The sequence below is a fragment of the Physeter macrocephalus genome, chromosome 13 (genome assembly GCF_002837175.3).
Source record: "Physeter macrocephalus isolate SW-GA chromosome 13, ASM283717v5, whole genome shotgun sequence".
Classification (NCBI taxonomy): domain Eukaryota; kingdom Metazoa; phylum Chordata; class Mammalia; order Artiodactyla; family Physeteridae; genus Physeter; species Physeter macrocephalus.
Window position 1 is genome coordinate 8,238,297 of NC_041226.1, and position 26,892 is coordinate 8,265,188.

Here is a 26,892-nt window from a genome sequence, read left to right on the forward strand (position 1 = left end):
ACCTTTACAGAAAAGTGATGCTATCGAAAATTTCTAACCCTGAAGAGGAAACAAACTGATTTAGGCCAGATTGATACTTCCCCCATTATCATCAGGTGCTATTTTGGGGTAGAAGTAAAAAAAAATTTTTTCCCATTCATTAATTTTTAAAAATCTTTGGGTTTTATGAGCTTCCTGATTGTAAACGGAACACTGTCTTCTCCTCTCTATGGGTAAACGTATACCCATTGAATATAGTGTGCATTGAGAACATAAGAAAAACCATAAAAACCCAGAGATAGATTACATTTAAATGTAAGGCTTCCAGATGGCAGAAGGTCAAAGATATTACAAAGTGGGAAAATGCTGACCACCTGGCAAATGGTTAAGGTCCTTATAAGAACGTTTTACACAAAAACCAGTATTCAAACATTACAAACGAGAATTAATAAAATACTCAATTCATGAAACACTAACAGGCAAATTTAAAGTGTTGAAGTACGCACCACACAAATGAAGACACGTTACCGAACGCAGAACGGCTGTCTGGACTGTGGGCTTTACACGCTGAGTGACTGGAGCGCGCAGGTTTGCTCCCAACTGATACATTCCTGTGCGATCTTGTAGATTACTTAACCTCGTGGGTGGTTTTGAGAATCAAACTATGTGAAGTACCTGGTACAGAGTAGCTCAACAGTAGTTATTATAATAGACTGGCAACAGGGAAAAGATGAACCCCCCCCCACCGCTGGTGAGGGAGACAACTGCTGCACATTGGTGGGTAGTAACTGTTCCTCATTACCCACCCTACGTATGCAGGCCTTCTCCCCAACACTGCTTCAGTTTTGTCCCGAGACAAGATTCATTGCAGCATTATTTAGAATATGAGAAACACCTAAAGCCCACCAACGTTGGGACTGGCTAAAGTATTTTTATGTATTAATATGTATGTCTTTATAATGGGACTCAGTACAGCAGTGAAGTTATAAAACCTGATCATATTTACTGATTTCCCTGATACACAGAGCTTTCATAAACAGCCTACACTGGACTAACACACACCCCCGTGCTGACACACACACACCACCTTCAGGAGAGAAAGGTTGGAAGAGTTGTTTTTTTCTGGGTGGTAGATAAGTTACATTTAACTTTGTAGTTTTAAAAAATTGTAATGTAATCAACATATGCTACTCTTCTACCAGGAGAAAGTCATTCTCATTTAGAACAGTGACAGCATATATAAGAAACAGCAAAGAAGGAAAGTCGGATTTTCACACTTTACACCATGCTGCTCCAATACCATTTTTTAAATTAGTGACAAAAGTGTTTAGAAATGACACCATAAGCTGAACTTTATTTTAAAGCTCATAAGAGGCTTCACAATGTCAGTTACAAACAGAATCAACGTTTCTTCCATATTACACCTTCACATGACAATGCACTGTATGAGAGAGAAATTTTTAAAGGTTTTGTTCTGCATGCTGCTAACACATTTCACTAGCTTTTGCTTTTAGTCACTGGATTTTTAATAATATCAAAGCAAAAAGTGATATCCTATTGGACAGAATTTTAGAAAGCCCTTATGAAATCAGACTGAGTCTTGTTTATAAACATCCACACCCACACGCATGCTGAAACGGAGAGCAAAATGCAAGAAAACTACCTTGGCAGGAACAAATGCTTAAAGAGTTTAATCACAGCCCTCTTGAATACACTTTATTTTCTCCAAAGACAAAAGTCAGTTTCATCCTCAGTGATGCAAATGGTAATACTGCACAGAAGCTTAGTATGAATTCACAATTCCACAGGAATCTGAAGTTACCAAGGCAATTTTCCCTTTTAGGATCATAAAGACTACAGACGGAAGCTTTTTCTTTTTCCATATAATACACAAAATTTCTAAACATCCTTAAAAAAGAAAATATAAATAGTCTCAGTATGTCATGTAGCATCACATACTATGGCAAAAATATTTTATTCATCGAAGGACTAAGCCAGTTTAATGCCATCTAGTCCAGGTCCATATTAATGGAACTCTTCTCATTAGGGTAACACTCTCCATTCTGGTGTGGAGGCCCAGCACTGAAATTGTTTTTGCCTTCTAAGTCCTCTTCCTTTTTATCCCTACTCGGCCCGTCTGGAGTTCTTTCCAGTTTGGGTGATTCAATTTTTGGTTTGGGTTGTGTTACAACAGGTTCACAAGTGTTATTCAACTCCTAAGAAAGGAAAACAAAACTAATAATCAGACTAACTCCAGTTCATTTTCAATCACTTTCCTACATACCCGAAGCAGTATTTTTCTACCAACTCCAATTATACACAGCTCAAAGAACTCCACTTGCTCAACACATCCGCCCCAAACTGCAGCTTGAAGCCTGATCACGAGAGACGTGAATATTCTTCTTCGGTAACGCCAGGGACTTTCTAACTACTCACATATCATTAACCCGTTTAACCTCACAGCCATTATTAAAAGGAAGGACTTACCATCCCCGCCTGTGGAGGAGAGGTTAAGTAACTTAACCTCAGGAACAGAAAACGTAGTGAGCAAAGAGCTGGAATTCAAGCTTATAGCCCATGACCTCAAAGGCTCATGCTAACCTTCACTGAGTTTGAATATTCTTCCAGGCAGAAAGCAGTTCCTTGGTTTTCTTCCCAACTTCCTTCAAGCCTCATGCCCTCAGCAAGGCCTTCCCTGATAAATACTGACCCGAGTCCCTCTCCACCGCCCCAAGTTTCCTAATCCCTTTTGACTATTTTCCCCTCGGCACTTAACACAATCTGATAGCCTTCCGTGCTTGTTTATCATCAAGCCCTCCTCACACCGGCAGGTGACTCCCACAGGGGCGGTGACTTTCTTTGTACACTGACAGTTTAACTCCTAGAACAGTAACTGGCACATGGTAGGGGCTCAACAAATGTATGTGTTGAACTAAATGAACAAATGAAGAAATATAAATTTAACAAACTTACAAGGTATTCCACGTTTTGTAATATCAATAACAAACTCAGAATCTGGTCTTGGGATGAGGCAAAAAGATTTAAGCAAAAATGGCTGTGTTCAAGGTTCAAAGGATGGCAACCAGAATCCCTACGAAAACACAGCAGTCCACACTAGACAATGACACTCACCTTAATTTTCGCCCTAATTTCCTGAGCACGTACGACGGGATCCTGATCAAGACTCTTTTTAGCCTGAGCATTCATGAGATTATTCATCCACTCCATCACTTCATTAACAGACTTCTCAACCTTTTTCATTTCAGACTCATCAATATGGTTATATTTCTCATCCTAAATGGAAAAACTTGGTCATTCTGTAGAACTAAGTGTATTTAACAGTAACATCTAACTTGACCCAATTTTCCATGAAGTTCACGTGTACCTCTGGTCTCACACACCAAAACCCAATTTCTCATTTAGGAACGAACATTTGTTCACAATGAAGGTTCCTCAACTTGAATACGAGCTTATAAATCTAGGGTAGCTTCCTCGCTCTTTACAGACTTACATTATTCCTAAAGTCAGCTGCTATCTTGGCATAGTGCTGCAGCCTCTGTCCTAGTTCTTCAAACACTTTTGGCCGTTCTTCAGCTTCTTGAAACCGGACTTTAATTGGAGTGCCAATTTTCTAAAACCGAATGTAATAAATTAGTATTTGTCATCATTATATTTTAAAAGTCTATCATCTAACAAACACAAGTACTGCTTTCTAGGGGGAGAGAAGGGCCTACCATTAATTCCTCCAACTTGTCAACATACGCCTGCTTAGCCTGGTCCTCTCCTTCTTCATAGAGCCAGTTCTCAGTCTCTGTGAGCAGCCTCAAAAAATTTTGATGATCCTACATACAGAACGCAAGAATCAGTATTAGTGGCAATCTTACTTTAAAACAGTCAAAACAGTCGTCCTCAGAAGTGTTAAACATCAAGTAGCTCATTTCATTTCTAGGAAGGCACTGATTAGCTGGATTCTCTTCACTGAAAAATATCGGGGAGGAACAAACACTCCACTATTAGCGCCACACAATATTTTCCAAGAGGGACTGACAGTTATTCTTAGGCTATTCTCTCTTTTACACAGGGATATTTGAAACTTTGTGGTAAAATGCTCTTATTGACTTATAATATTGTATTTCAGTAGTCCGATTTTGGACAATTTATACACTGAAATGTGGTTATAGAATCACGGGGACTTCCCTGGTGGTCCAGCGGTTAAGACTCCACGCCTCCACTGCAGGGGGCGTGGGTTCCATCCCTGGTCAGGGAACTAAGATGCCACGGGCCTCGCAGTGCAGCCAAAAAGTTAAAAAAAAAAAAAAAAAAAAAAGAATCATCTTCCTACTCTCCAAAACAATTAGGTCTCAATTAGTAACTTTCTACTCACTTCCACAACTACCAAATACTGAAAGGAAAACTAAACAAGTTGACAATTCAATCACTGAACACACAAAAAAGCCATTCCTAACAAACTCACATAAAGTATGCAGTTATACTCTAGCTTTAGGAGATCTAGCTGGTTTGGGTCATCTCTACTTCAGAATCCCAACCATAAGAAATCCAGCTTCAGAGCTGAGAAAGAAATATATTACAAAGTAGCCTCAGGATCTTAGGACTAAAATAGACTCCCGAGTTTAAATTCTCTTAAGTTCAGAATTAATTCCAAAACCACTCGAGATTTCTAACTAGCCAATTTTTCTCCAAGGCCCATCTTTCACAAAGGAGCTTCAGGGATCTGCTTAGAGCCATACTGCTTCCGGGAGCTGACAAAAGCCTAAGGGGAATACCGGTGCCTGGTAAACTTTGGAATGACTGGATGAACAAGCCTTATGGGATAAAGCAATGACAGAGAGCAACCAAGGCACCAGAGTCATAAAAAAAAGTCTGAGGCTTTTGAAAGCAAGGATTTTCTCTCACTTATGTTTCTAGGCCACAGTAACTGTGATGTCACAGACTATGAATAAAAGTGCCGACGGGTTCTTTCTTTGATGGTAAAAACTCAACTCATTGGGATAAACTAGAATAAAATGGCACATCACTAGTGAGCCTCTCCCTCCATGACTTTGTTTATACAACTTCTATTTCAAGCTGTTTTGTTTTCAAAAAGTTCAAGCTACATAATCTAGTAGAGGTTTAAACACTTCATAATGAGATTATCTGAATAAAAACAGAGCCCTAAACATACCTGCTCACATATAAACTTTTCATACGGTCCACACAGCTTGTCCCTGAACTCATACACATATTCCTCCACTGCATTTTTAGCATCATTTCTCTCCTTTTCCAATTTATCCTGCATTATCATCTTACCCTGTCAGGAAACAGAAAAGGTTAATTCCAATCTTCTGCTACCTGTAACTATATTTTAACTATTTAGATTCTGGAGTTAACAAAATCAAGGATTATATCAAAAAAAAAAAATCAGTCTTAACAGTTCTAATTTATACCTTATAAAATTCTTCCAACAATTCCTACAAAGTTCTTCATTTTCTAAATACACAGAATGAGTTTTTTTTTTAAACATTATATAATAAATTACGTAACTTTCACATTTCAGATTTAATACTAAGGAAAAAACCAATCTGTTGCTTTTATACAATTTTGTTTTCTTTTATGTAGTTACCTGGTTGTCTCCTACTGGGATTAATACTGACCAATGTATATAACAGCCACAATTCTGCCACCACATTTCAAAATCCAGGATAAATAAATGTACTTAGAGTCTATTTATTTACCAAATATAATATAAACAGAATAGAAATTATTATTAAATTTCTAAATACAATGTTCCCATCTCAGTAAAGAAAAAATGAATCTCAATTATTTCATATATGTAGACTACAAAGAATCATAATGTATTTTAACAGAAACATTTAGTGTGGCCTGAGATACCAGTTGTATTGCTCTCTGGGCTAGAAGATATCAGCACCCGATTTCTTCACAAGAACGTGGGCTATCAATTCTATACCAAGCAGGATGATCTAAGGTACAGATTTCTTTAATAAGGTTACACAAATATAAACAAAACTTGCTAAAAAAAAATTTAACTGAAAAAACCATTAGTTTTGGCTTCATCCTATCCCTAAAAATTGTATAAACTTATGAGATATGAGAAGGAATCATAGCCATTTATCTATTAGAAATATGTGTAAAAGGGCCAAACAAAACACATTCCAAAATAAAAATACGTAAATGAAGTACTTACCTCTGTTTCAATATACATGTTAAGAAGGTCTTTCCCTAACTGCCAGACCAAGTTGGCTTCAATTGGCAGCTCAACATTCACCACCTTTATTTTGGGTTTTTTAGCTTCTGGAGGCTGGTCAACTTTCTTTTCATTAGCCTTGGGAAAAGGGGTTAAATAAAAAAAATAAAAATAAAAAAAAAAAAGGAGAAATTCTTAAATAGTCCTTGAATAACAAAAATCTCCCTATCATGCTTACTGAGGACTCAGGAAAAATTAAAATCCCTAAAATCATAAAGTTGGAAGAATGTATAAGAGATCATCTAATTTTCCACCCACGCATTTTAAATCAGGGCTGCAATTACACTTAAACATGCCACACTTCCCTTCGAGAATTCACCAGGATATTTTTCATTCCATATTAAATTTAATCTCTCCTGCTAAAGCTTTCCTTCATCAGTCCTTGCTTTCTAATCCCTTTAAGCAATGTTTGCGACTCCAAAAAGGCAAAAATATTATTATTAAATGACCACATCTTTAAATTATAGCCTACAATCTAATGGTAACACCAGATGGACTTTGACCAACCGCTAAGCATGTCAGGATCAACTCTATTCCTGTAATATATATATCTGAGGCCCTATATCCCAGCATTAAATGTGCTTTAATTACAATTATCTCTACACTGATGAGTGCCTTTTAGAGTTTCCTGAACTTGGAAATGAGGTACACACACCGGGTGTCTGTGTATTTCTCCCTATTTCTACTACCTGCCCTTGAGTCCTACCGCTCCTCATTAGCAACTCTGCAAGGTCAAAAGGTTTTTAAAAGTCTTAAAGTGGAAGCAAATGGAATGATGTAGCAAATGCTAAGTTTATTGTAAGTTTTTCCAAAATACGTAAATACAGGGCTAAAGAAGTATCTCCTATGGCCTTTAATTTTCCAAGCCTTTCATGGTATTTTCATTTCTGCAGGTTCCTATAAGCGCAAATGACAAAGAACGCAATTTAGGAAACTCAGCTGTAGGACAGATTAGAAGATAACCGAGGGTTATGTAACACGTACCCTGATTGGCTGAGACGGTAAAACAGGGACAAGCCCACGAGGCGCAACAAGCACCGACACTGGGGAATTTCGGGGAGTTATGAAGGATGTTACAATTCTAGGCTCTTTATATAAGAAACTGGGACTTGAAAGAGGTTCAATGGCTTGGCTAAAATTATAAGGACAGAGACGGGACTAGACCGCGTGTTCCCCAGACTTCTGTTTCAGCGTTCCTTAGAAATCACACGTCTGTGAAGTGCTGTGAGCTGCATCCCTAGCAATGATCTGGTCAGTCAGCCTGCAATGTCCATGTCTTCTTCTGCCCTCTAGTGCAGGAGAACCCCCCAATATTTTGTGCATGCTCTGGGGGCATGAAACACAGAAAGAAAAATGACACCTACACCTGGCAAAACACAGGAGTGCAACAGATATTTGGGAATCAAACGGATGACAGTCACATGTATGCAGGTTAAGTCAGGATAAGACTATCTAGCCGAACAAAATTAAACCAACTACTGACAAAACCAACGTATCACAAAACGGCATTCGACGTGGCATGGACGAGGAATCCTCCAAGGGGGTCTGTGGTAATGTTCCAAAGGGTTTGACACTAGTGGCCCCACTGACAACTAAGAACATAAGATGCTACCCAGTGTCATGTTCTAGACAGGTACTGAGACCACTGGCCTAAGTCAGTTAACGCTCAACACTAAGTGGTGAAGGGGAGGGATGCTGAAATTAAGGAGCCAATCATTGCAAAGAAAGCAACGCTGCTACACCATCAACACACACCTCTTTAACAGGAGAAAAAGAAGGTTTCCAGAAATCAGAATCAGGACCTGCAGCTCCTATCAGGGCCCCCAAAGGATCAATCAGGGCATGGGAGATTAAAAACCAGAACCTTGTACCAAGTGCAACATGCATCTGGACCCCAAGGGACAATTCTGTAATTCATGTGAGGGTAAAGAATTCTGTCCTCAGAATGAGAGAAAACCAAACTACTAATGAAAGTTAACGATTTACATCCAACCTGCACAAAGAATGAAGTTCTGCAAAGTGCCGATCTGGGATAACAATGGAAACTTATTACCAGATCATCATAATTAATTTATATAAATTTGACAGGTAATTTGAGAGGAGAAAAAAGTTTACTAGACTACTACAGCCGCGTATTTATCATTGGATGGATTCAAGTGAAAACTAACCACACAGCACCAGGATGTATCTGTTTCAGGTGCTCGCAATTGCAGATACCTCTAGCGCTAGAGAAAAGACAACAAAAGGTATGCATTCACCTCCCGTTGCTTGGAGTGGCAGTTATTGAAGAGAAGCTTTCAGGTCTAAAAAGCAGGATACTCAATTCCCTCATTTGAGCTGGAGTACCTCTAACTGGTTTTAGTTGGAAAATATAGAAAATTATCAGGAGAAAAACCCTACACGGAACATGATAACTTGGCGCTTGCTCTTGAAACTGCGGATTGAATGATACCATTAATGATCACATGTTGCAACACTGTCTGATGGAATGAACTGGAAGAGTCACTCACTTTGTCAGCATCTGGGGTTTTGTTTTCTTCTGAGGGAAGTTCAGGTGAAGGGGGAGACTGTGAGGTCTGACGACCATCAGTTTGTACCTGGGGCTGTGTTCCAGCTTCACTGTTGTCTTGCTGGATATTTTTCTGAAATGAAAGCCCAGGCACAAAGGATGTAGAAAGCAGGTGTACTTGTATAAATTTAAAAGGTTATAGGGCACCAAAGACAGTACACTCAATTTCTGAAATCTTAATAGCTGGGGGGAAAAGATACTGATAAAAGCATACAAACACAAAAGTATTTGAAAACCTCTTAGATACTGGAAACCTGTAAGAAATTCTTTGAATGGTAACAGTTAATGTAGTTAAACAACACAAGTAGTAAGCCTTTTGATTGATGTGATGACAATCAAGAACTCTCCTTCAAGAAGCTTCCATCTAGCCTTGTACAGATATTAACTCTCAAAAGCATAGGAAGCAGATTTACTGTAGGCCTCTCTCCCAGTAACAAGCTCCCCAAAACCTAATTTCACAGCAGCCATCACACATCTCAACACATCTCCATTTCAGTGAACTGAACAATTACATAAAACAGCCAACGATCAGTTACCTGGGGGTTCATCACCTCAGTTTAGAGAGACGCAAGACCCTCTCTGTCCCCACTTTCTTTTTCGTGATCCAACTATTTACACCTCAAAAACTCCCAGCATAAAGAACAAATGCTACATGTTAATAGACACCTCAATCCCCAGTAAATCAGTGCTTGCTATGATCTTTTCCCATCTTTGGGAGAAGCCTGAAACATTCGAATTTAACTACTTGCTGCCCACCTGGAAGTCTCTCATATTTTTCTTTCAGAGCTTTAAGATCCTAAGGCAGACACTGAAGTATCCAGAAGCAAGGCACTCCTGGTGTATACACAGCCGAAAGGTACTAAGAGATTGGATACAACAGGCATTAGAATAACGGTGTCTGTAGCCTAATGAGAAAGTATGTGGCCCTGGTCATTTAATTCATTACACTGAAGTTCTTCTTGATGAGAACAAAGCAAAGGCTCAAATGCTAATGTTCCTTAAATGTTCTAGGAACGATCATAGTTATAATACCTTCTTCACACCTGAACTGAAACACTGTAACTGCCTACACCTCTTCATTTAAACTATTTCTGATTATTACCCAGAAGTGAACTATAACAGCTCATCTACTTGAAAGTTTCCTAGAATTCTTCTGTAGACCACGTAAAAGCAGCACTCACGCTAACGCAGTCTACATTAACATCGTGGACAGTAACAACTTCTGTACTCCAGGCGGACACTTCACCTCCTCCCTCCCTAACACAGCAAACCGTGTAAATAAAAGCAAGTAGGTTCTAGAACGCCAAAGCCAAATTTTGCCATACGATCAAAAAATAAAACCAAAAAACCACAGCATTAATATTTGCTATGTATTTCACTAAATAGTTCTTGTATTTAGTCTTTTTTTTTTTAATCATCAGTCGGCATTTGATTTCTCAAACGGCCTATGTCTTTAAAAAAAACAATTCAGAGAAACTTTACCCACTCTAAATTATCACATGCCAGTTCAAATAAAGCTACACAGAATTTAGTCACAGTTCAAACTCCACGCTGTGTGTTACTGTCATCTAGCAACCGCTTGTCATCATTAACCAAAATTTTCATCACAATTAAGAAAAATCTATTTTAACCCTTCCCTACCCTCTCTTAGGGCTTAGAATTAAGTCAACTATATATTCAAACTCAAAGGCTTACCCACAAACTTACCTCGGCGTCTGGGTTTTCTGATGGCCTCTGATTCTGACACTCCATGTCTGCTTCGACAGAAGACACTTCGTTCTCCTCGGCTGGGATTTTCTCCACCATAGACGCCGTAGATATGGTGAAAATGCCGTGCGTATTGACTCGCACTTTGACTTTCACTCTAGATTTTTCTCCATCCTTCTGTGCCGAAACATTCTGAACTATGAAGCGGCCTAGAACAAAAAAATTGACAATTTCAGAACTGAATCTAAATCTATCAAGCAAAGGCTAAGAAGTATTGCTATTCCAAAATCTCCATTTTCTCTACCAACTGAGTTACATTTAAGCCCTTTAACGTATACTATAAACATAACCTCTTAAAATAGACTCATAAGTACACAGTCTATTTATCATGCTTGGGATCAGTCTTAATACGTCATAAAACCTTCAAAGGCAAGGGCACTCTTGTGACTTTCTGCGGAACACTCCGACACAGACACTGTGTGAAGGCTGATGACAAGCTGTCCCCACTGCCTCCTGCCCTATTTGTCCAGGGGAGCGAAATCTCAAGTGTAAGGCAGATGACACCAAGCGCTTCCCGCATTTTGATTCTGTAGGGTCTTTCCCAGGAACACTGTTTTTCTGACTGAATGATCTAAACATTTTCCTATGTTTCAAATAGGAGGGGTGAGCTAAAACCTGTATCAAAGCCTGAAATTATCATGCATTATAGAGCAGTTCCAGAGCATTCCTGAGTAGGGGTTCAGAGTGCTGAGTCTGACCCAGACTCTCTGGGCTTGAATCCTGGCCGTGTGACCTGCCGTAAGCTACTTTATCTGTGCTTTTGTAGTTTGAGTTGACAAGTGTTTTACACTGAGCACTTAAAACTATGGAACCAAGGGCTAAGTGTTAGTTATCACCTCCACCAATAGTACTGTGACTACAGAAACTGGTAAACAAAATTAAGTAGTTTGAACCTGGTATGTGCAGAGCATTATATGGGATTTAATAGCCTTGTAGTTAAAGTGCTGTCTACACAAACACACAGAAAGTTAGATTTATTTAGGAGGTTGGTGAAATATGTTGGAATAGGCCTTCACTAATAATCAAATCACTAGGTTCAGGAAATAATTGCCATAAGATCCAGTTAAAGAAACAGCATTTACTAAAGGGTATCCAAGAAGTCTCACAGGAGAGAGATGCAAGATGGCTCTTTAAGTCTGTGCAAGCTTCTCAGTTTTGGTGATAAAGCGAAAAATCTGATGCCATGCTAAAGAGCTCAGATTTTATCCTCTGCACAATGGGGACTAGAATCCAGCCCGTCAAAATTTTAGTCTATAGTCAATGATTTCCTTAAATTATCTATAAATAAATTCAGAAGAGCTGTTTTAAAAAATAAAAACTCCCCTGTGTCAGAACACTTTTAGTTTTAAGTAGTAAGAAAGAAAACACAACTGGTCAGGTTAGACTCCTGCAAACAACTTCATTATGAAATGGTGTGGGGCAAAGGCGAGCCCTGAAGCGATCTAGCAATATTGGCAAATTTTACCAGTAGCCTGGGAGAGAGACACGGCCATTGAAGAAGACGCCTGTAGCTCTCCCAGATTTTCAGAGTTAACTATGGGTCAAAATAGATGGATAGTGTCAAACCTCTCCAGGAAAAATGTAGCAATAAAGATGTATTTTTATTAGAAAGATTACAGTACAAAGGTACATTTGAGAAGTAGCTTCAATGGTTTCCAAGCCAGGTTTTAAGCAATATTCTGCAAGTAACATTTCACTCAGAGAAAAGGTTAATAGTAAAAGTAGGTGATAATCCTTTCAGTATAGACTGTATCAGAAAAGGAAAAATACTCAAATGCTCCTATATATACACACTTGGAAGCAATAGCAACACCAGCAAGTCATTGCATCTCTACAGGCCAGTTTATTTACCAATAAAACAAAGAGATTTCCCCATCACCATTATTCCAAAAGGAAAATGTCTTCTTCACAGGGCATCGTTCCACTCAACAATGCTAAGAACAGAAAAAATGTTTAAGTTTGCACACTGACTAAGTCAAGTCTTCAAAAGAGTAATTACAATGAATTGCTTACCTATTTTTGCTTCTGGATATGGAACTCCTTGAGGATCAGAATAGAAAGCTTCCAGCTCAAAAGGCCCACTTCTCAGGAAGGTGAGAACTTTGGAGAAAGGAGCAGCATGGTTTCTGCTGAACACTTCATGGACGCTAAGAGGAAACGAAGGCATTCAGCTCAAGTGTTCAAGCTCACTGTGCTATGCGAACAGAATAAACACATTCTAAGAGCTATATCAATCCCATCTCACCATTCGTAACTCAAAATGAGAGAAATATTTTGGTAAGTCTGGCTGTTGAAAGAGCCCAGTTAATCAAATACTCTACCATGAAACTCATCTGTTAATTTTTCTTTATATTAAAATAAAGTATCTGAAAGTTATTTTCTCCTACATACCCTTCGGCATCTTCTGAATCGTGACTCCAGACCAGAGATATTGGAAAAGGAACCGCATCAGTGACGGAAAATTCTCTAACTTTAAATGCTGGGGAAAGGATTGCACACTTCAAAAAAAAAAAAAGAAGATAGAAAAAAATTATCATGAGCACATGAAAAATTTCACTCAGCTTTTAATATAAAAATCAATTCAAGCCCGCCTGTCACAACTAAGGAGCTGGCGAGGCACAACTAAGGAGCCCGCCAGCCGCGACCAACACCCGGCGCGACCAAATAAATAGATAAATATTAAAAAAGAAAAAAATTAATTCAAACAGAACGGGTAGGTTTAAATTCAAATTCGAAATTGCTTACAGTGTATGTGTCTTAAGCATAAGTGATTTATCATCTAAATACTATGGAAATCACTAGATATAAAGATAAACAGTACAATGAATCTTAGGCTAGCAACTGTTCATTAGTAACAAGTTTCACAGGGGCTGAGGAAAAACAACGGTCTTTCCAGAAATGCCCTGTTGATAGCAATTTTAATTACAAGCTGTATCACTTTTGAATGTGTATATACATCCAAACAGCTCTGTCCACATTGCCTTTCAAATGTCTAAGACTGAAAAAGGGTAAAACCAAAATGTTCCTATTTTCAAGTAACTTTAGGAATGAAGGAAGCGATGGTCAATTCAAATTTAGGGTAGACAACACCCAACAGACCAACCGGTGGATTCAGACTTGTCACATAAAAATGACTAAATAGATGACTAAACTAAAAGTCAATAAGTCTCTGACTCTGTCAATGGCACAGGATTCTTCACGAGAGAAGCCAAGATAAGCTCTACTTCTAACGAAACTATAAACTTCCAAAGCTCTGGGGAATTAGAGTTAGTGAAGGAGGCACACTCCATGGTCAAGGAAGAAGCAAAAAACAAAACCCCCACAAAACATGAAGAATCTTGATGATGCAATGGATTACAGGCCAGTCAGCATCTGTATGTTCTTTTCTAAAAGTTTTACACCATAGTCAGTCTAAATACTTTTCTGTAAAGAATCTACTGCTTTATATTTTAAAAAAAACTGTGCTAACTAGATCAAATTTACACAAATTAACTTAAAACTTTAGTTAAAACCACTCCGAATTGACTATAATATCCTAAGTATAAACCAATACTAATTTTTTTTTATGAGTAACTTCTAGATTTTGTGCTTTTACTTTGCCAAACTTCATGCCTCTGAGCTGCCTCCCTATTTGATAAGCTACAATCAGTCTGGAGGGGGAACAGCTATTTCATCAAACCACCTGTTAGCTAACACTCTTAACCCCGCGCCAGACTGCCGTTCAACCTTCCCTGCTCGGTGCCCTGCAACACCGTCCCCACCACACAGCTGCTCTGCGCTCTGCGGCTGTGTTTTCGACGATCCCCTCAGAATCATGCCCGGCCCTAATCCCCGGCTTGAGAAACACTAGCTCTGTGGTTCTTTCAATCTTAAACTTCGTAAACCTTCCAATACTTGAAGCAGATCCTGTGTCCCCACGGCCTCACCGATTTATGGAAATGTAAGCAACCCCCTTGTGGTGTCTAGCTGGGCACTGGGCTCTGCCTTCTCTGTGACCCCACCTCGATGAAGTAAAGCAGAAACGGTTCAAGGAACGAGCCCCCAGAGGCAGAAGGGCTGAGACGGCAGTACCTGCAGCGCACACCCTCTGGCCACTGCTTCATCCGCGTTGAGCGTCGTGCTCGTATCTTTTCCAAAGAATTTGGCAATTTTTTCTTTCACGGCTGGGATTCGTGTAGTGCCTCCAACTACCTCCACAGCGCTCACGTCTTCTACCTTGAGCTGAGTTTGTTCCAGCAATGAATAAAGGGGAACTTCTATCTTTTGCAGGAGCTCAGCACAGAGCTCTTCAAACTGTGCCCTTGGCAATTAAGAGGACAACTTTAGAAATCTTTAGAAAACTTATCTTAAGGCCAATATCCTGTCCCATTTTTTAAAAAATAAGTCTTATCGACCCAACATTTTTTTTTCCCTCAGACACCCTGAATTCCACATGGGCCAAGTTCAACCCTACTGTAATTTGTAACTCTTCTTTTTCCAAAAAAATACAAAACAGATGCAGAAAGGGCATAAGGAGAAAATCAATTCGACAGGTATTACTAGAAGAAATCACTTCTATATTAAGATTTCCCTTTTATTCCTTAATGTTTTAGGTGCTCCTGTTTTCATTACTTTGAATATTTCCATTCTCTTCAAAATATTTCTGCAAAATATTCTGTGAAACCATTATTGAATTACTGGCCCAGAAATACTAAAAAGTGAAAAATACCCAAAAGACTTCACTACGAGGGCAATGAGCACAGATCTTCCTAAAAACTCTCTTTGCAGAAACAACCCTAGTTCTGATGACGGTGACGGTCTTTCCAGCAGGTACGGTACAATCCTGAAATGTGGGCCAAGCCTCACAACACCACAGCTAGAACTGACACGTGGACTACAGTTTCAGCAAGAAGTTCCTTCTTTAATCTGTCAGAATTCAAGACACACCTGTTCATCTTTCCTGAAACATCTTTGTCATTCATAAAGCACTCGATATTCAGTGGTAGGTCCGTGCTGTTAGAGCTCATTAGCTTTTTCAATTTTTCACACTCCTGATACAGACGAAGGAGTGCTCGAATTTTGGATTTTGCGTCCAACTTGTACTTAGTTTTAAATTCTGCACAAAAATGTTCCACTAACTTTGCATCAAAGTTTTTTCCTCCTAAGAAAGGATCAAAAGCTGTTCCCAGCACCTAATTTAGTTAAAACAACAAATAATCTGGTTATTTCAATCATATTTGCAACTAGAATCTTAAATATCGCTATTCAAACAACCAAAGACTCCTAGGCTCAAAATTTCTATTTAAACTACAACATGAAATCCAAGTCAGTAAGGAGACATGTAACTACAAAATCCAAACGAAATGCTAAGTCTCTAAGATATCTTTAATTTTAATGATTACATAGAAGATAACCTTAAAAAGCTTTTCTTTCCTAAGCAAGAAGAATTAAAGAGTACGCTAAAATGATTACATCATCTTTATGGAGGATCAACCTTAGGAACAACTCTTAGTTCATGTCTTTACCCAAAACTCTTCATTACCTAGAAGAGCACAATCAAGAAGCTCAGTAGGCTAAAGTAATGACAATTGTCACACATTTAATATTTGGGTCACTTAGTTCTGATTTATGACTTTACCTTCAATTTTCCCTTGTTAAAGGCACAGGCAGATACTTGAAAAGCTGAATGTCCCATATCAACAAAAACCACTACTCGAGGTTTCTCATCCAGGCCTGGGAGATCCTGCTTATAAATTCCATAATTCAAAGCAACTAAAAAAAAATTAGTATGTTTCAATTGTTTGGTTCACATTTTCTTAGGCATTTCATTGTTACCAATATAATCACACATGCAGGAAACCTGACTGTACTTCCATTAATTAAAGGTGAACGTATTTCTTTTATATCTGATTTCATACTTTGTCCCTTTCTGATTTTAGAACAATGTTCTATCACTTTTAAATATATGGAGAGATGTGACAGAGAAGACATACGTAATGCAAAAACAATGGCATGTAAACCACATGTAACCACACACAAACAATATCAGACTCATTACACAATACTTACATTTTAACCACAACCTGCTAGGAGACTGCTTATCCAAAAAAATTAAGAATTTAATATAAAACTACAGCAACTGCAGTTCCTACCAATTAGATTCAAGGCAAATAACTGATCTATCTTAAGTAGTCTGTGTTAGCTTTTTCTGAATTTTGAAACCACTGTATTTCTAAATATGTATACTTAAGAACACACCTTTATCAATACTTTAAGAGTTCTTAAAACATCTATTAAAAACATACTAAACAAAGTCTTATTTGCTTTGCCTGAATATACTACATTGTAACTGACTTTGAGTCCATCTGTAATCACAAGAAACTGATACAAGGTCTAAGAGGAGATAAGTGAGTGCTTTGCTCCCCACTATATCCATTCCTACCAAGGTGCCTGGCAAATCGTACAGCTTAAATCAATATCTGATATAAGATGAATGATCAACTCCTAACCACATACAATCGGAAGCATATGAGGGAAAAAAAAATTTAAGCTAAATCAATAGTCAAGGTAGTTGTAAAAGCCAAAATCATGAGGTTTTAAGAAAACTTGTTTCTTAACTATAAAAACAATGTAAGGAAATAAAAAACTAAATCCAATACAACTAATTTAAAGGAGTAAAAAATTTATATACAAGAATTTCCTAATGAAAACAGATTCCTATATTTGACAAAGTGCCAACTTCTCATTAAAACAAGCATCTGAAAGGCTGGAATTTTTGCTTTCAAATCTAACACGTTTTTTAATAGGCTGTGTTTCTACACCTACATGAAAGTGTTTGATAACAGGACCTGGTGTGTCTTCACTTTAGTTTCGAAAGTATATTAACGGCTACACAAAAACAGTTTTTTTCTTACCAGCTGTCATGTCATTCATGAGTCTCAAGCAGTTTAAGCCAACAATTTGTGCAGCATCTAAGACAGATCGCCTCTCAGCATCTGTGAAGAAAGAGGGGACCTGCAAACAAGAAGGGAGAGAATTTTAACTTACCTAGAACACACAAAATAAAACATACAAACCCCTCACAACCATCTGTAATCAATTCACAACAGGCCAGCTAAATAAGTGCCTAGCCAAGTCACAAAACAGGAAAAGAATGGCAAGTTCCTTAACTTTCAGAAACAGTAACTACTTTTGAAAAGATTGCCCTAAAATTATAAGTATCAAATTTATTATAAACCAAATTTTAACCTGAAACAAAAACTAATCAGGAGTATTCATAAGACATTAACAGTTACTTAAATCTAACAAAAAGCTTTAAATTTAAGAGGATGAAATACTATTTCCAAATGAGTCTTAAATTTCTACTGACATTTGGAAATTGTTCTGCTATGTCAACATTAAATGTAATTAAACTATAAAGACTATAGGAACTTAAAGATAATACAGCTAATTCTAGCCTCTGCCCTTTAGTTTGCCGTTCGTTGGTTTTAAGCATTAATCATTGGGATACCTTCTAATTCAGTAAACCTGTTAAGATTACAAAAACGAAACTTTTTTGTCAAAGCCTGTTGATTTTTCTAAGCGGAAGAAGAACAAAATCAGCTCAAGGGATAAAGTTTCTTACGGTGTTGTCTTCCAGCTAGATGAATTCTTTTGATTGCTTTCTAGGACAGCACTTTAACTAGCACATTCTTCCAGAAGAGCATCTAACAATACATTCATATAATCACTTAACTGGAAAGTACCTAAGAGAAAACTTGGTACAGTGGCTTTCGCATTTTCTCCCCAAGTTACCTATAAATGCTTCAGAAAGAGTTACAAGAGCAAAGGTGGGTCTCTGCTCACCTTTCAAATCAGAATGCTTTCAGTTTTCCATATTAGGTTATTTAAAGAGGGGGTGGGAGAGGAAGGAAGGACCGCTGACTTATAACTTAATTCTTTAACTTTACCAGAGATGAACAGCATTTCTCCAAGCAATACCCAGACATTCCTTTAGTAGAACACCTTCTGTCTTGCAAGAGAAATGTCAGCCTTTCTGCCTCTCTTCTTGCATATCCCAGGATGCACTGCCATAAAGGCTTCTGACAGGTCTGGACAGGCCACCCTGCCAAATAAAAGATGACTTTTCCCCATAGCACAAATTCTCCACAGAGACAATAATAACGTTGTAGAGGGTGAAAATTGGTACATAAGGACAAAAAAATATTTAGCTAGTTACAATGGCTTGTGGCTGTCTAAAGGGCCACAGTACAGAAACAGATATACGCTAAATCCGTACTACTAAACTTTCATGTGGGAGAGGTGATTAGGTATAAAATGTACGTAAAGGATCCTTGGGGCAGGGGAAGTGACACCCTGTCCTACACAGTCAGTATAGCCTGGCTGCAATCTCCAGCTCACGTTAACAGCTGTTCTGAGACATGGGCTAGGTAGAAAAGAGATAGTGGGAGAGATTAGAGTAGCTCTCTTAATTAACTTTAACTACTTAGAAGAGAAAAAAAGAGAACTAAGTCTTCAAAAGAAGAAGGAAGGCCTCTCTTTTTCCTTGTTTCTCTAACATCAATAACACACACCTAATCTTAGTTTAATATATACACTTTCCCCCAGATCAAATCTTTACCTATAAATCAATTAACATCATATTTCCTAACCCCTTACATAAACGAGGGAGTGTTAATAAACGTTAATGTCAAAAAAAAAAAAAAAAATGACTTTTGTCCATTGCAAATACTCCTTAATAACCTAATTATCAACTGTCCATTGAAAGTAGCGGCCTTGCCAATGCTAAAAAAAAAACCTAGGTTTTGTCACTACTGGTAGGTTACATTTTAAAACTACTTAACACCAAGAACCAACTCACTGGTTCTCATGTGTGGATAAAGTTCTGAAAAGCTCTTGTGTAAGTATACAACTGTCTCTCAATACATCAACTAACTTTAGAATATCCTCCAATTCGACCAATCAGTCTGTATTTTCAAAAAGCCTGACAGGAGATATTGACTTGTAACAGCACTCAAAAACCTTTGCAACTTCTGGCTAAAATTACCACTCAAACCTACTATGCAATGCTGCTGAACACTATGGTAGAGAGGGCAGCAGAATTCTGATCTCTAGTAGTACGACAGCTTTCACACATTCAATACTAAAAAGTAACATGAAAAAGGCAAATTAAAATAAAACACATTGCCTTGCTGAACTCTACTTACTGAAATAACACAATCTGTTACTGGCTTCTTGAGGTTGTTTTCAGCGGTTTCCTTTAACTTAGTCAACAGCATGGCTGTTATCTGTTCCACACTAAACAGATGTTCTTCATCCATGTACATTACCTGTATTGAGGAAAGAAAATGCTTCAAATACTGTAGTCCTAAAAGTTACATGCCAATAATATTAACTTACAAACATTATTACACATTCTCTTCCAGAAAACCTTTACTGTTATAACTGTTTAGAAAAGAAGAAGGAAAGGAAAGGTAAAAGGAAGAGAAAAAGGGAAAGGAAAGCAAAGCAAAGAAAAAAAGGAAGAAAGATTCTTCCCCAGAGATGAAGAGAAAAAAAGCTGGGGCAGATTTTTCCCCTATCCAAAGTACTAGTCAAAGTATTATAGAAGATAGTAAATTTCCACTCTAACTGAAGAGATGAATCACTGGGATAAATATTATTTTGTGTAGATCATAAGACAGGAATGCCTCTGTAGTTTAAAAACAGATTTCTGGTTGTATTACACTATAGCTCTCCAAACAACTGCAAATGAGCTGCATTGGAACAGACTTTTGTTTGATATGACAACACAATTTAGATTTCTTTAAACACCACGAATTCTAAATTTTATAATTGTCAAGACGTTATGAGAAACACAAATTAAGTTACAGCAGTATATACCATTTGAATAATTTTCAAGGATGATTTAAACATAAACCTATAGTTTAAGAGAGACTAGATAAAAAAATAAAAGACCACCTTGTCCAAATAAGGAAACTGAGTTACATATTTATTAAGAATTAAGTACTTTTCTCTGTAGATGAATTAAACAGTTTCCTAGTAAGGAATCTAAGATTACTCGATTATATTACCTTTATTCCAACTCCACCATTTTTCATTGGAACCAGATCATAACTTAAGTTTTCTTTCTCCTTTTGAATGAAGGGGTCATTGAATGCTCGGCCATGAAACCTCTTGAAATTAGACACTGTATTGTTTGCATGAGTGATTTGCTGCAAAAAAAAAAAAAAAAAAAACACTGAGATTTAAATTTTTTTTCTAATTTCAACACCTATTAGTACTTACAGCAATTAAAAAGAAAGTCACTTGTACAACTCAAACCACAGGGATATAAGTAACGTTCCCCAGAGCCCTGACTTTCTCCATCAATGAATGGACTTTATTCTTTTTCCTTTTCCTATAGAAATTCCAGGAGGGAGGCAGTGAGAGGGATACACACAGGCTTCAAAGTCTGCAAGATAAACTCAGATAGTGAAACTATCCCTGGAGCTCTGAACAAACCCCAAGGACTGGATGTATCACTTTATTTCATTCCTTTTCTCCCACTACAGTTGTTTTATACCTAATGAATAAATGAAAAAGGATATCTAGAAGCACTATAGTCTGGTCACATTTTTTTTTAAAGGAGTTAATTATTACAGTAGTCTATTTGTTGAGTCGCTAAGTGGCCAGGATAAGTACTTTGTGCCACAAAGATTGCTACTTTTCCTATCAATAGCATGGAATATTAATTATCTATACCAAAAAGCAGAAAAAGCAAGGATAATTCAAAAAGTTTCTATGAGGTAATGCTTTCAACTGCACGTACATATTTTTGATGATTAGGCTCTGGATATACAAGTCCCACTTCATAGCATATTTCACTCAAAGATGTCAGCAGTGGGAACCTTATTTAAAACACAAAAATAATTAAAAGATGGAAAACAAAGGCTTCTAAAGTTATTAGTTTGAAAATACCAAAACAGTTTGCTGTTTACTTCTCTCTCTGATCTACTTCTTTTAAAGAGAAAAATATAGCTTGGCAACACTAGTTTTCAAATAATATGGAATATGGAGTATTTCAAACAATGTTTAAGTACTAAAATTCCTTGCGATTCTAAAACCGAGATGACGTATGTCTAGTAATCTACAGGCTAGATCTAAGCCTCAATAGATTTTCCTCACATAACCACAAAAATGCAGTGGGATCTCAGGTCCGGGACATCAGTCTTCTCAACGCCACGTTTGGGGAGGTTGTTACTTCACTAGTGTCTCTCCCCTATGAGTAGGTTACTTTGAGCGGGCATGCCCATTTCTCCTCCCTGCTTTGTTTTTTTGCTCTTTTGTTCCTCTCTTCCAACTAGCCATAATATAGTAAGTACTCCAAGGTTTAGTTTTCTTTTTTTAGCAATACTATTTTCTGTATTAAGAGAATTTTTTCAACTTTTTTTTAAACTAAATAAATCAACATGTAACATTGTGTAAGTTGAATGTGTACAGTGTATGTTACTTTGATAAGTTTACATATTGTAACAGGCCTGCTTTCAGTCCCTTTCTTAAAAGCCTCTCACAAAAGGGATTTTCATATTTCATATTTATTCTTTTTCTCCCCAATCCCCAAAGTTCAAGTTATAATGTGAGCCCTAAAGGGAGCCACATAGGTAAATTTTCAAGTCCCATTAATATGTAAAATTAACTCCAATAACTTATTTAGCCTAATTCATCTAAAATATTGTCATTTCAACATGTACTTGATGTAAAAAATTGATGAGATCGTTTATTTCATTTTAAGCCTTCAAAATCACAAATATTTTATACTTCACATTTTAATTCAGATTAGGCACATTTTATAAAAGGAATCTTTAACTCTTAACTGAGTAGCATGAGAAACTTCACATGAAAGAACTTCATGTGTCTTGTTTTTAAGTTTTAAAAATTAGATACATTAGAAAGTAGGAAAGTTATTAAAAATTAAGGTTGGAAAATTAGAAAGTCAAAGATCTTATTCAATAAAACAAAAGGAAGAGAACAGAAAAAAAAATAAGTATCTAAGGGCTCATAAGGAATATCTGCATTACAATTCTAAAACTCAAAAATAGATAAGCTTAGGTATTTCATATTTTTGTATGTCTCTGAGGTTTTACTTTGAAAACTTCTCTCTTAAAAAATGATCAGACTCTCTTAAAGAACGTACCTGATTTTTGGCTGCAACTCCAATTGTTCTGTTTTTTGATCCAAATGATATGACTGATCTAGAAGAAATTTTAAAAAACATGTTTTACAAATGTTAAAAAGCATAAATGTGGAGGTATTTAACTGACAAGAGGAAAATTCTAACATAAATTTCCTACCCCAAAAAAGGAAAAAAATATCCTACCCATTCTGGGGGAAGGGGGCACAGTAGAGCACAATTTTGGACTCCAAAGCGTCGGTCAGCTGCTTAACTGCTCCTCTGAGAATCCAATCTAGGTGGCAGCTGCACCCCACCCTGGCCCCCACTCCCGTCAGCTCAAGGCTCAGAGGACATTCTCCAGTACTGCAAGCACCAGCATAATTCTCCAGGCCCCAATTAATAGCAAGTGGACATTAACTCTGAAAATGCTTTGAATAGTTAGAGTATTATTAACTTGGTCCTAGCCACGATTAACAAAATATGGTGTAACTACTTTGCAGTTACCAACTCCATAGAAATCTAAACGTCACTATCATACCTATTGCTGTCCTGATATACCATCTGACTCTTTACGATCAAAGGTTTTTAGATAAACGGAAACAAGTGGGCCTAAGTTATGCTTCCGGAGTCTAAAAGCACAAAAGAGGGTCCTATACAGAAGACTCCACTTGAGGAAGCCAAGTAAAAATGATGCCGAGCAAGTACCACAACAGAACCAAGTATAAATGCTGAGCGAAAGGACTGAATAATCAACTACATTTTAAGTCAGCTCTGAAGAGATGAAGTGACTTGTAACTGTTAAACAGCCTTCTGAGCAATGGAAATAGAACGGTAGCACAGAGCAGAGAGAAGCACAATAAAGTCTTGTCAGAAGGATGGAAATGCATTAGGTTTTAGATTACGGGGCAGGTAGGAATAATGGTGTGATATGAGCAAAATGGGAATGCACTGAAGGCATTAAATATCAAGCTGAATCAAATTTAAACTTGCTATAACAGAGACATCTTAGACCTGGATTATCTGAGCAGGTACTAAATAGCATCTTAACAGCCAGAGAACTGTCGGAGCAAAGGCTAGAGCTTTAAAATACCTTCCGAAAAGAGTATCACTCCGAGCTTAGAGTAAATATACAGTTATGGAACGAATTTACTCATTTTCCAAGAAGAGAATCAAATTAATTATACTAAACAGAAATTAATAGTAGCCAATGCAGCTGAGTCAAACATCTATTATATAAAAAATATTAAGGGAAACCCCAGTACTGCCCTTGGTTTACATTTTTGAGACACACCTGTCATCTTTAGTTTCACAGTGGTCACTATAGCCACATACATAATTTTTCTCTACTCTCCCTTGAACAACTCTTCTTCCTTTTACTGGACCAAAGAGAACAAAGATGTAAACTGCACCTAAGCATGAAAACCTGAGATACTATCTTCTTTCTTACTATACTCCGATCAGAGCCCTTTACACAGCTAAACTAAAAGACTGTAGCTTTATAAAGAGGTTGACGCACGAGATGCTCAGTGACTAGCAGTCTTCCCAATGCTACCGATACTGCCAATGTCTGGTTATTTTCTCACTTCCGTTCACTTTCATAAATGTTCATCTGCACTCAAATAGTGATATAAGTCCAGTCATTTCACCTTTGGGCTCGATGTTTCATTCTATGATTTTTATCTTGGGATTAAGGCACTTAAAAATAAATACCTACACCATTTTCCCTGAGAAGCAAGCAGTTGTTTTTATCAATGTACATGCAGGCATGTTTGCATACAATACATTCAGAAATTAAGACTCCCTCCAAAAAAGTTGCTTTTTAAAATGTTACCCTTTGCCCACCCCATGCTGCTGCAGAATATGCCATTTAATTCAGTGACAGCATCCATCCTCTAGAGGAGTTCCAGCACCAAAGTGTGCAATTTTTCTTTCCTCTCCTTATTTAAACCGTTCAAAATTAAAGAAATTAGAACGCGATTTAGGATTCCTCTTTAACGGCTTTCATAAAACGAGAAAAAAGGCCGTTTACATATTTCACAAATGATCCAACAGTGAGCAAGAAAAGGTAGATTTATCATCAAAGGAGTGATTCTGTGGTCGCTAACAACAATCCGCCCGCTCCCTGCACAAGAAGCAGCATACGAGCTCTGGAAGCTTCCAGCTCACTTCGAGATTCACAATGCGGAAGAAAAAGCTCGGCAGCCCAAGCTCTGCGGTGCGCATAGACAAGCTCGGAGGAAAGGGGACAAGCTGGGGGCGGCTCGGCCAGCTCAGAGAAGCCGAGTGGGGAAACGGGGGCGGCCGCGCAAGGAGCTGGCTGAAGCTTCTTGCCAAGAAAAGGGAGCGAAGTCTCGGGCTTGGCCGCAGACCGGCCCCCAGGAGGGAGCCCGCCAGAAGAGACGACCCCGGGGGACTCGACTCCCGGGCTTCTCTTGGCCCCTCGAATCCCGGAGACCCCCTCTATACGATTCGTGGCCGCAAGCCCCCTCCCCTACCCGGCGGCCGGGGCGCCGGCATCCCGACCCCACGGAGGCGCACCGCTCCCCACATCGCCCTTCCTTCGCCCCGGCGCTCCGCGCCAGCCGCAAGCCTGGGGTCCCCGGGATCCGCAGCCCCCGCCGGCTTGCTGCCCTCGCTCCCAGAACCTCCCCCCAGCGCCCCCGCAGGCTCCCACTTACGGGGTGCACCGGTCGCTGAACTCGTTGGCGATGGTCTCGATACCCCCGGCCCGGGCCACCGCGATGTAGCAGCTCTGCGAGCCCACGTCCAGCCCCACCACCGACATGGCCAGCTCTCGGTCCGCCTCCGCTTCGGGTCGGTCTGTGTCCTCCGGCCGCCGCTTCCTGCCCCGGCCGCGCGCGGCTCCTGCGGGGTCCGGTCCTGTCACGCGGACGGACACACGGACGGTCTGCCGGTCTGGCGCCGCCGGATTCCCGGGGACAGTGGCGGCTCGCAGAGGAGTAACCACGGGATAAAGCTGCGCTCGGTCTCCGCAGGTCGTTCTGCAGTTCGGGCTGCCTGCCTGGATCTTGAGCCACTCGCTCACCAGCGCGCCGCTGAACTACCGACCCGAAAGAGAAGGTCCCAGCGTCTCTGCCTTATGTATCGTACTGATCGGAACTTTCCAGAATCTGCGGCATTTACTCACCGGCGCCTCCACCGGCCCCTCCACGTGCCACTTCCGCTTCCTTCTTCTCGAGCCTTCTCGAAAGATTCCACCCAATGGGTGGAGGGTCCTTTGGGGAAGGCCGCCGTTGCCATGGCAGCAGGACAGCCCTTCCGACGCTATTGGCTCAAGCTGGCCAAGCTGACCCGCCTACGCCCCGCCCACCCTAGCCTGAGGCTCTTTGCTGTCTTAATAAAACGGGCAAGGAAGAATAACTCGAAAAATCGTAGTCTTCTTTATTTACTAGTGGGCGACGGTATCTGACCCTTAGACTCGAAGGAGAAGCTGTGCGGGCGGAGACACACCCCACTCCTGCAGAGACCCGAGATCCCCCGGACGCCAGAGAGGTCGGCCCGCGGTCAGGAGAGCGTGTCGGGAACCGTAGTTCGGCTGGGAGACCGTGTCGCCTTGCATGCTGGGATGTGTAGTCCCGGTCGCAGTGCGGGCTGGGAGCCGGCTTTGTCTTGGGGGACTCGCGGCAGAGGGGGACCGTCCCTTTATCGCTTTTCGCTCGTTTTCCAGCCACAGCGTTATTTTGTTTGCCTGCTTGTTCGGTATTCGCTTCTATTATTGTCTAGATTACCCCACGGCTGGTGAATTATGAATTAGAAAAAGGAATTTACGTTTCAACTTCTAGTGACAAGCGTAACGGTGTGTGTTAAATATTCTTGTATTCATCAGCGGCAGGATATTCTTTTGTGGAATAAGATGTTAGGGTTCTGTGGGTTTTGGTTTTTTTAAGCGAATTTTAGGTGTGGCATAATTTGGAAAGCTCTCTGTGGTATCACTTTCTGTTTATTTTTGATACAGCTGACTTGAACGGACCTTGTTCTGCCCTGCCACTCCCGAGTCATAAATTCTAAGTTTTGCATCTTGCTTGATCAGAATCAGCTTTTGTTTCTTTCCCTGAAAAGCGATATCCCTATTAACTTATTTTCAGCAATGAGACGAGCATGAAAAGAAAAAAAAAGGTGGGGGGGGGAACTGCTGGTATTGTCAGGTCTTTTCTACCCTTC

General features: G+C 39.1%; 1 protein-coding gene across 2 annotated transcripts; it reads right to left on the reverse strand.

Moving 5' to 3' along the window:
- Window positions 1-1,305: 1,305 nt before the first annotated feature.
- HSPH1 (heat shock protein family H (Hsp110) member 1) lies at window positions 1,306-25,838 on the reverse strand. Of its 2 annotated transcripts, none has more exons than XM_007109597.4 (18): window positions 25,389-25,838; window positions 22,732-22,789; window positions 20,630-20,770; window positions 19,763-19,885; window positions 17,471-17,570; window positions 16,195-16,328; window positions 15,504-15,748; window positions 14,649-14,877; window positions 12,969-13,075; window positions 12,591-12,724; window positions 10,518-10,726; window positions 8,752-8,883; window positions 6,182-6,319; window positions 5,162-5,287; window positions 3,714-3,821; window positions 3,491-3,610; window positions 3,112-3,273; window positions 1,306-2,195 (listed from the first exon to the last, which is right to left on the reverse strand). In XM_007109597.4, the coding sequence occupies exons 1-18, from the start codon at window positions 25,493-25,495 to the stop codon at window positions 1,989-1,991; spliced, it is 2,580 nt and encodes an 859-aa protein (XP_007109659.1). In that variant the 5' UTR covers window positions 25,496-25,838; the 3' UTR covers window positions 1,306-1,988. The 2 variants fall into 2 exon arrangements, with proteins under 2 accessions (XP_007109659.1, XP_007109658.1); XM_007109596.4 differs by lacking the exon at window positions 25,389-25,838 and adding an exon at window positions 21,367-21,445.
- Between the last annotated feature and the right edge of the window lie 1,054 nt (window positions 25,839-26,892).

What these genes read in the sequence shown, in the direction of transcription:
- HSPH1 (XM_007109597.4), bottom strand. Translation starts at nt 25,495, where the DNA reads ATGTCGGTGGTGGGGCTGGACGTGGGCTCGCAGAGCTGCTACATCGCG. An exon ending in ATGGTGGAGTTGGAATAAAG is followed by an intron (nt 19,886 to 20,629) that starts GTAATATAATCG and finishes TCCTCAATACAG; the next exon opens with GTAATGTACATGGATGAAGA. An exon ending in CCAGAGGGTGTGCGCTGCAG is followed by an intron (nt 13,076 to 14,648) that starts GTACTGCCGTCT and finishes TTTTTTTTGAAG; the next exon opens with TGTGCAATCCTTTCCCCAGC.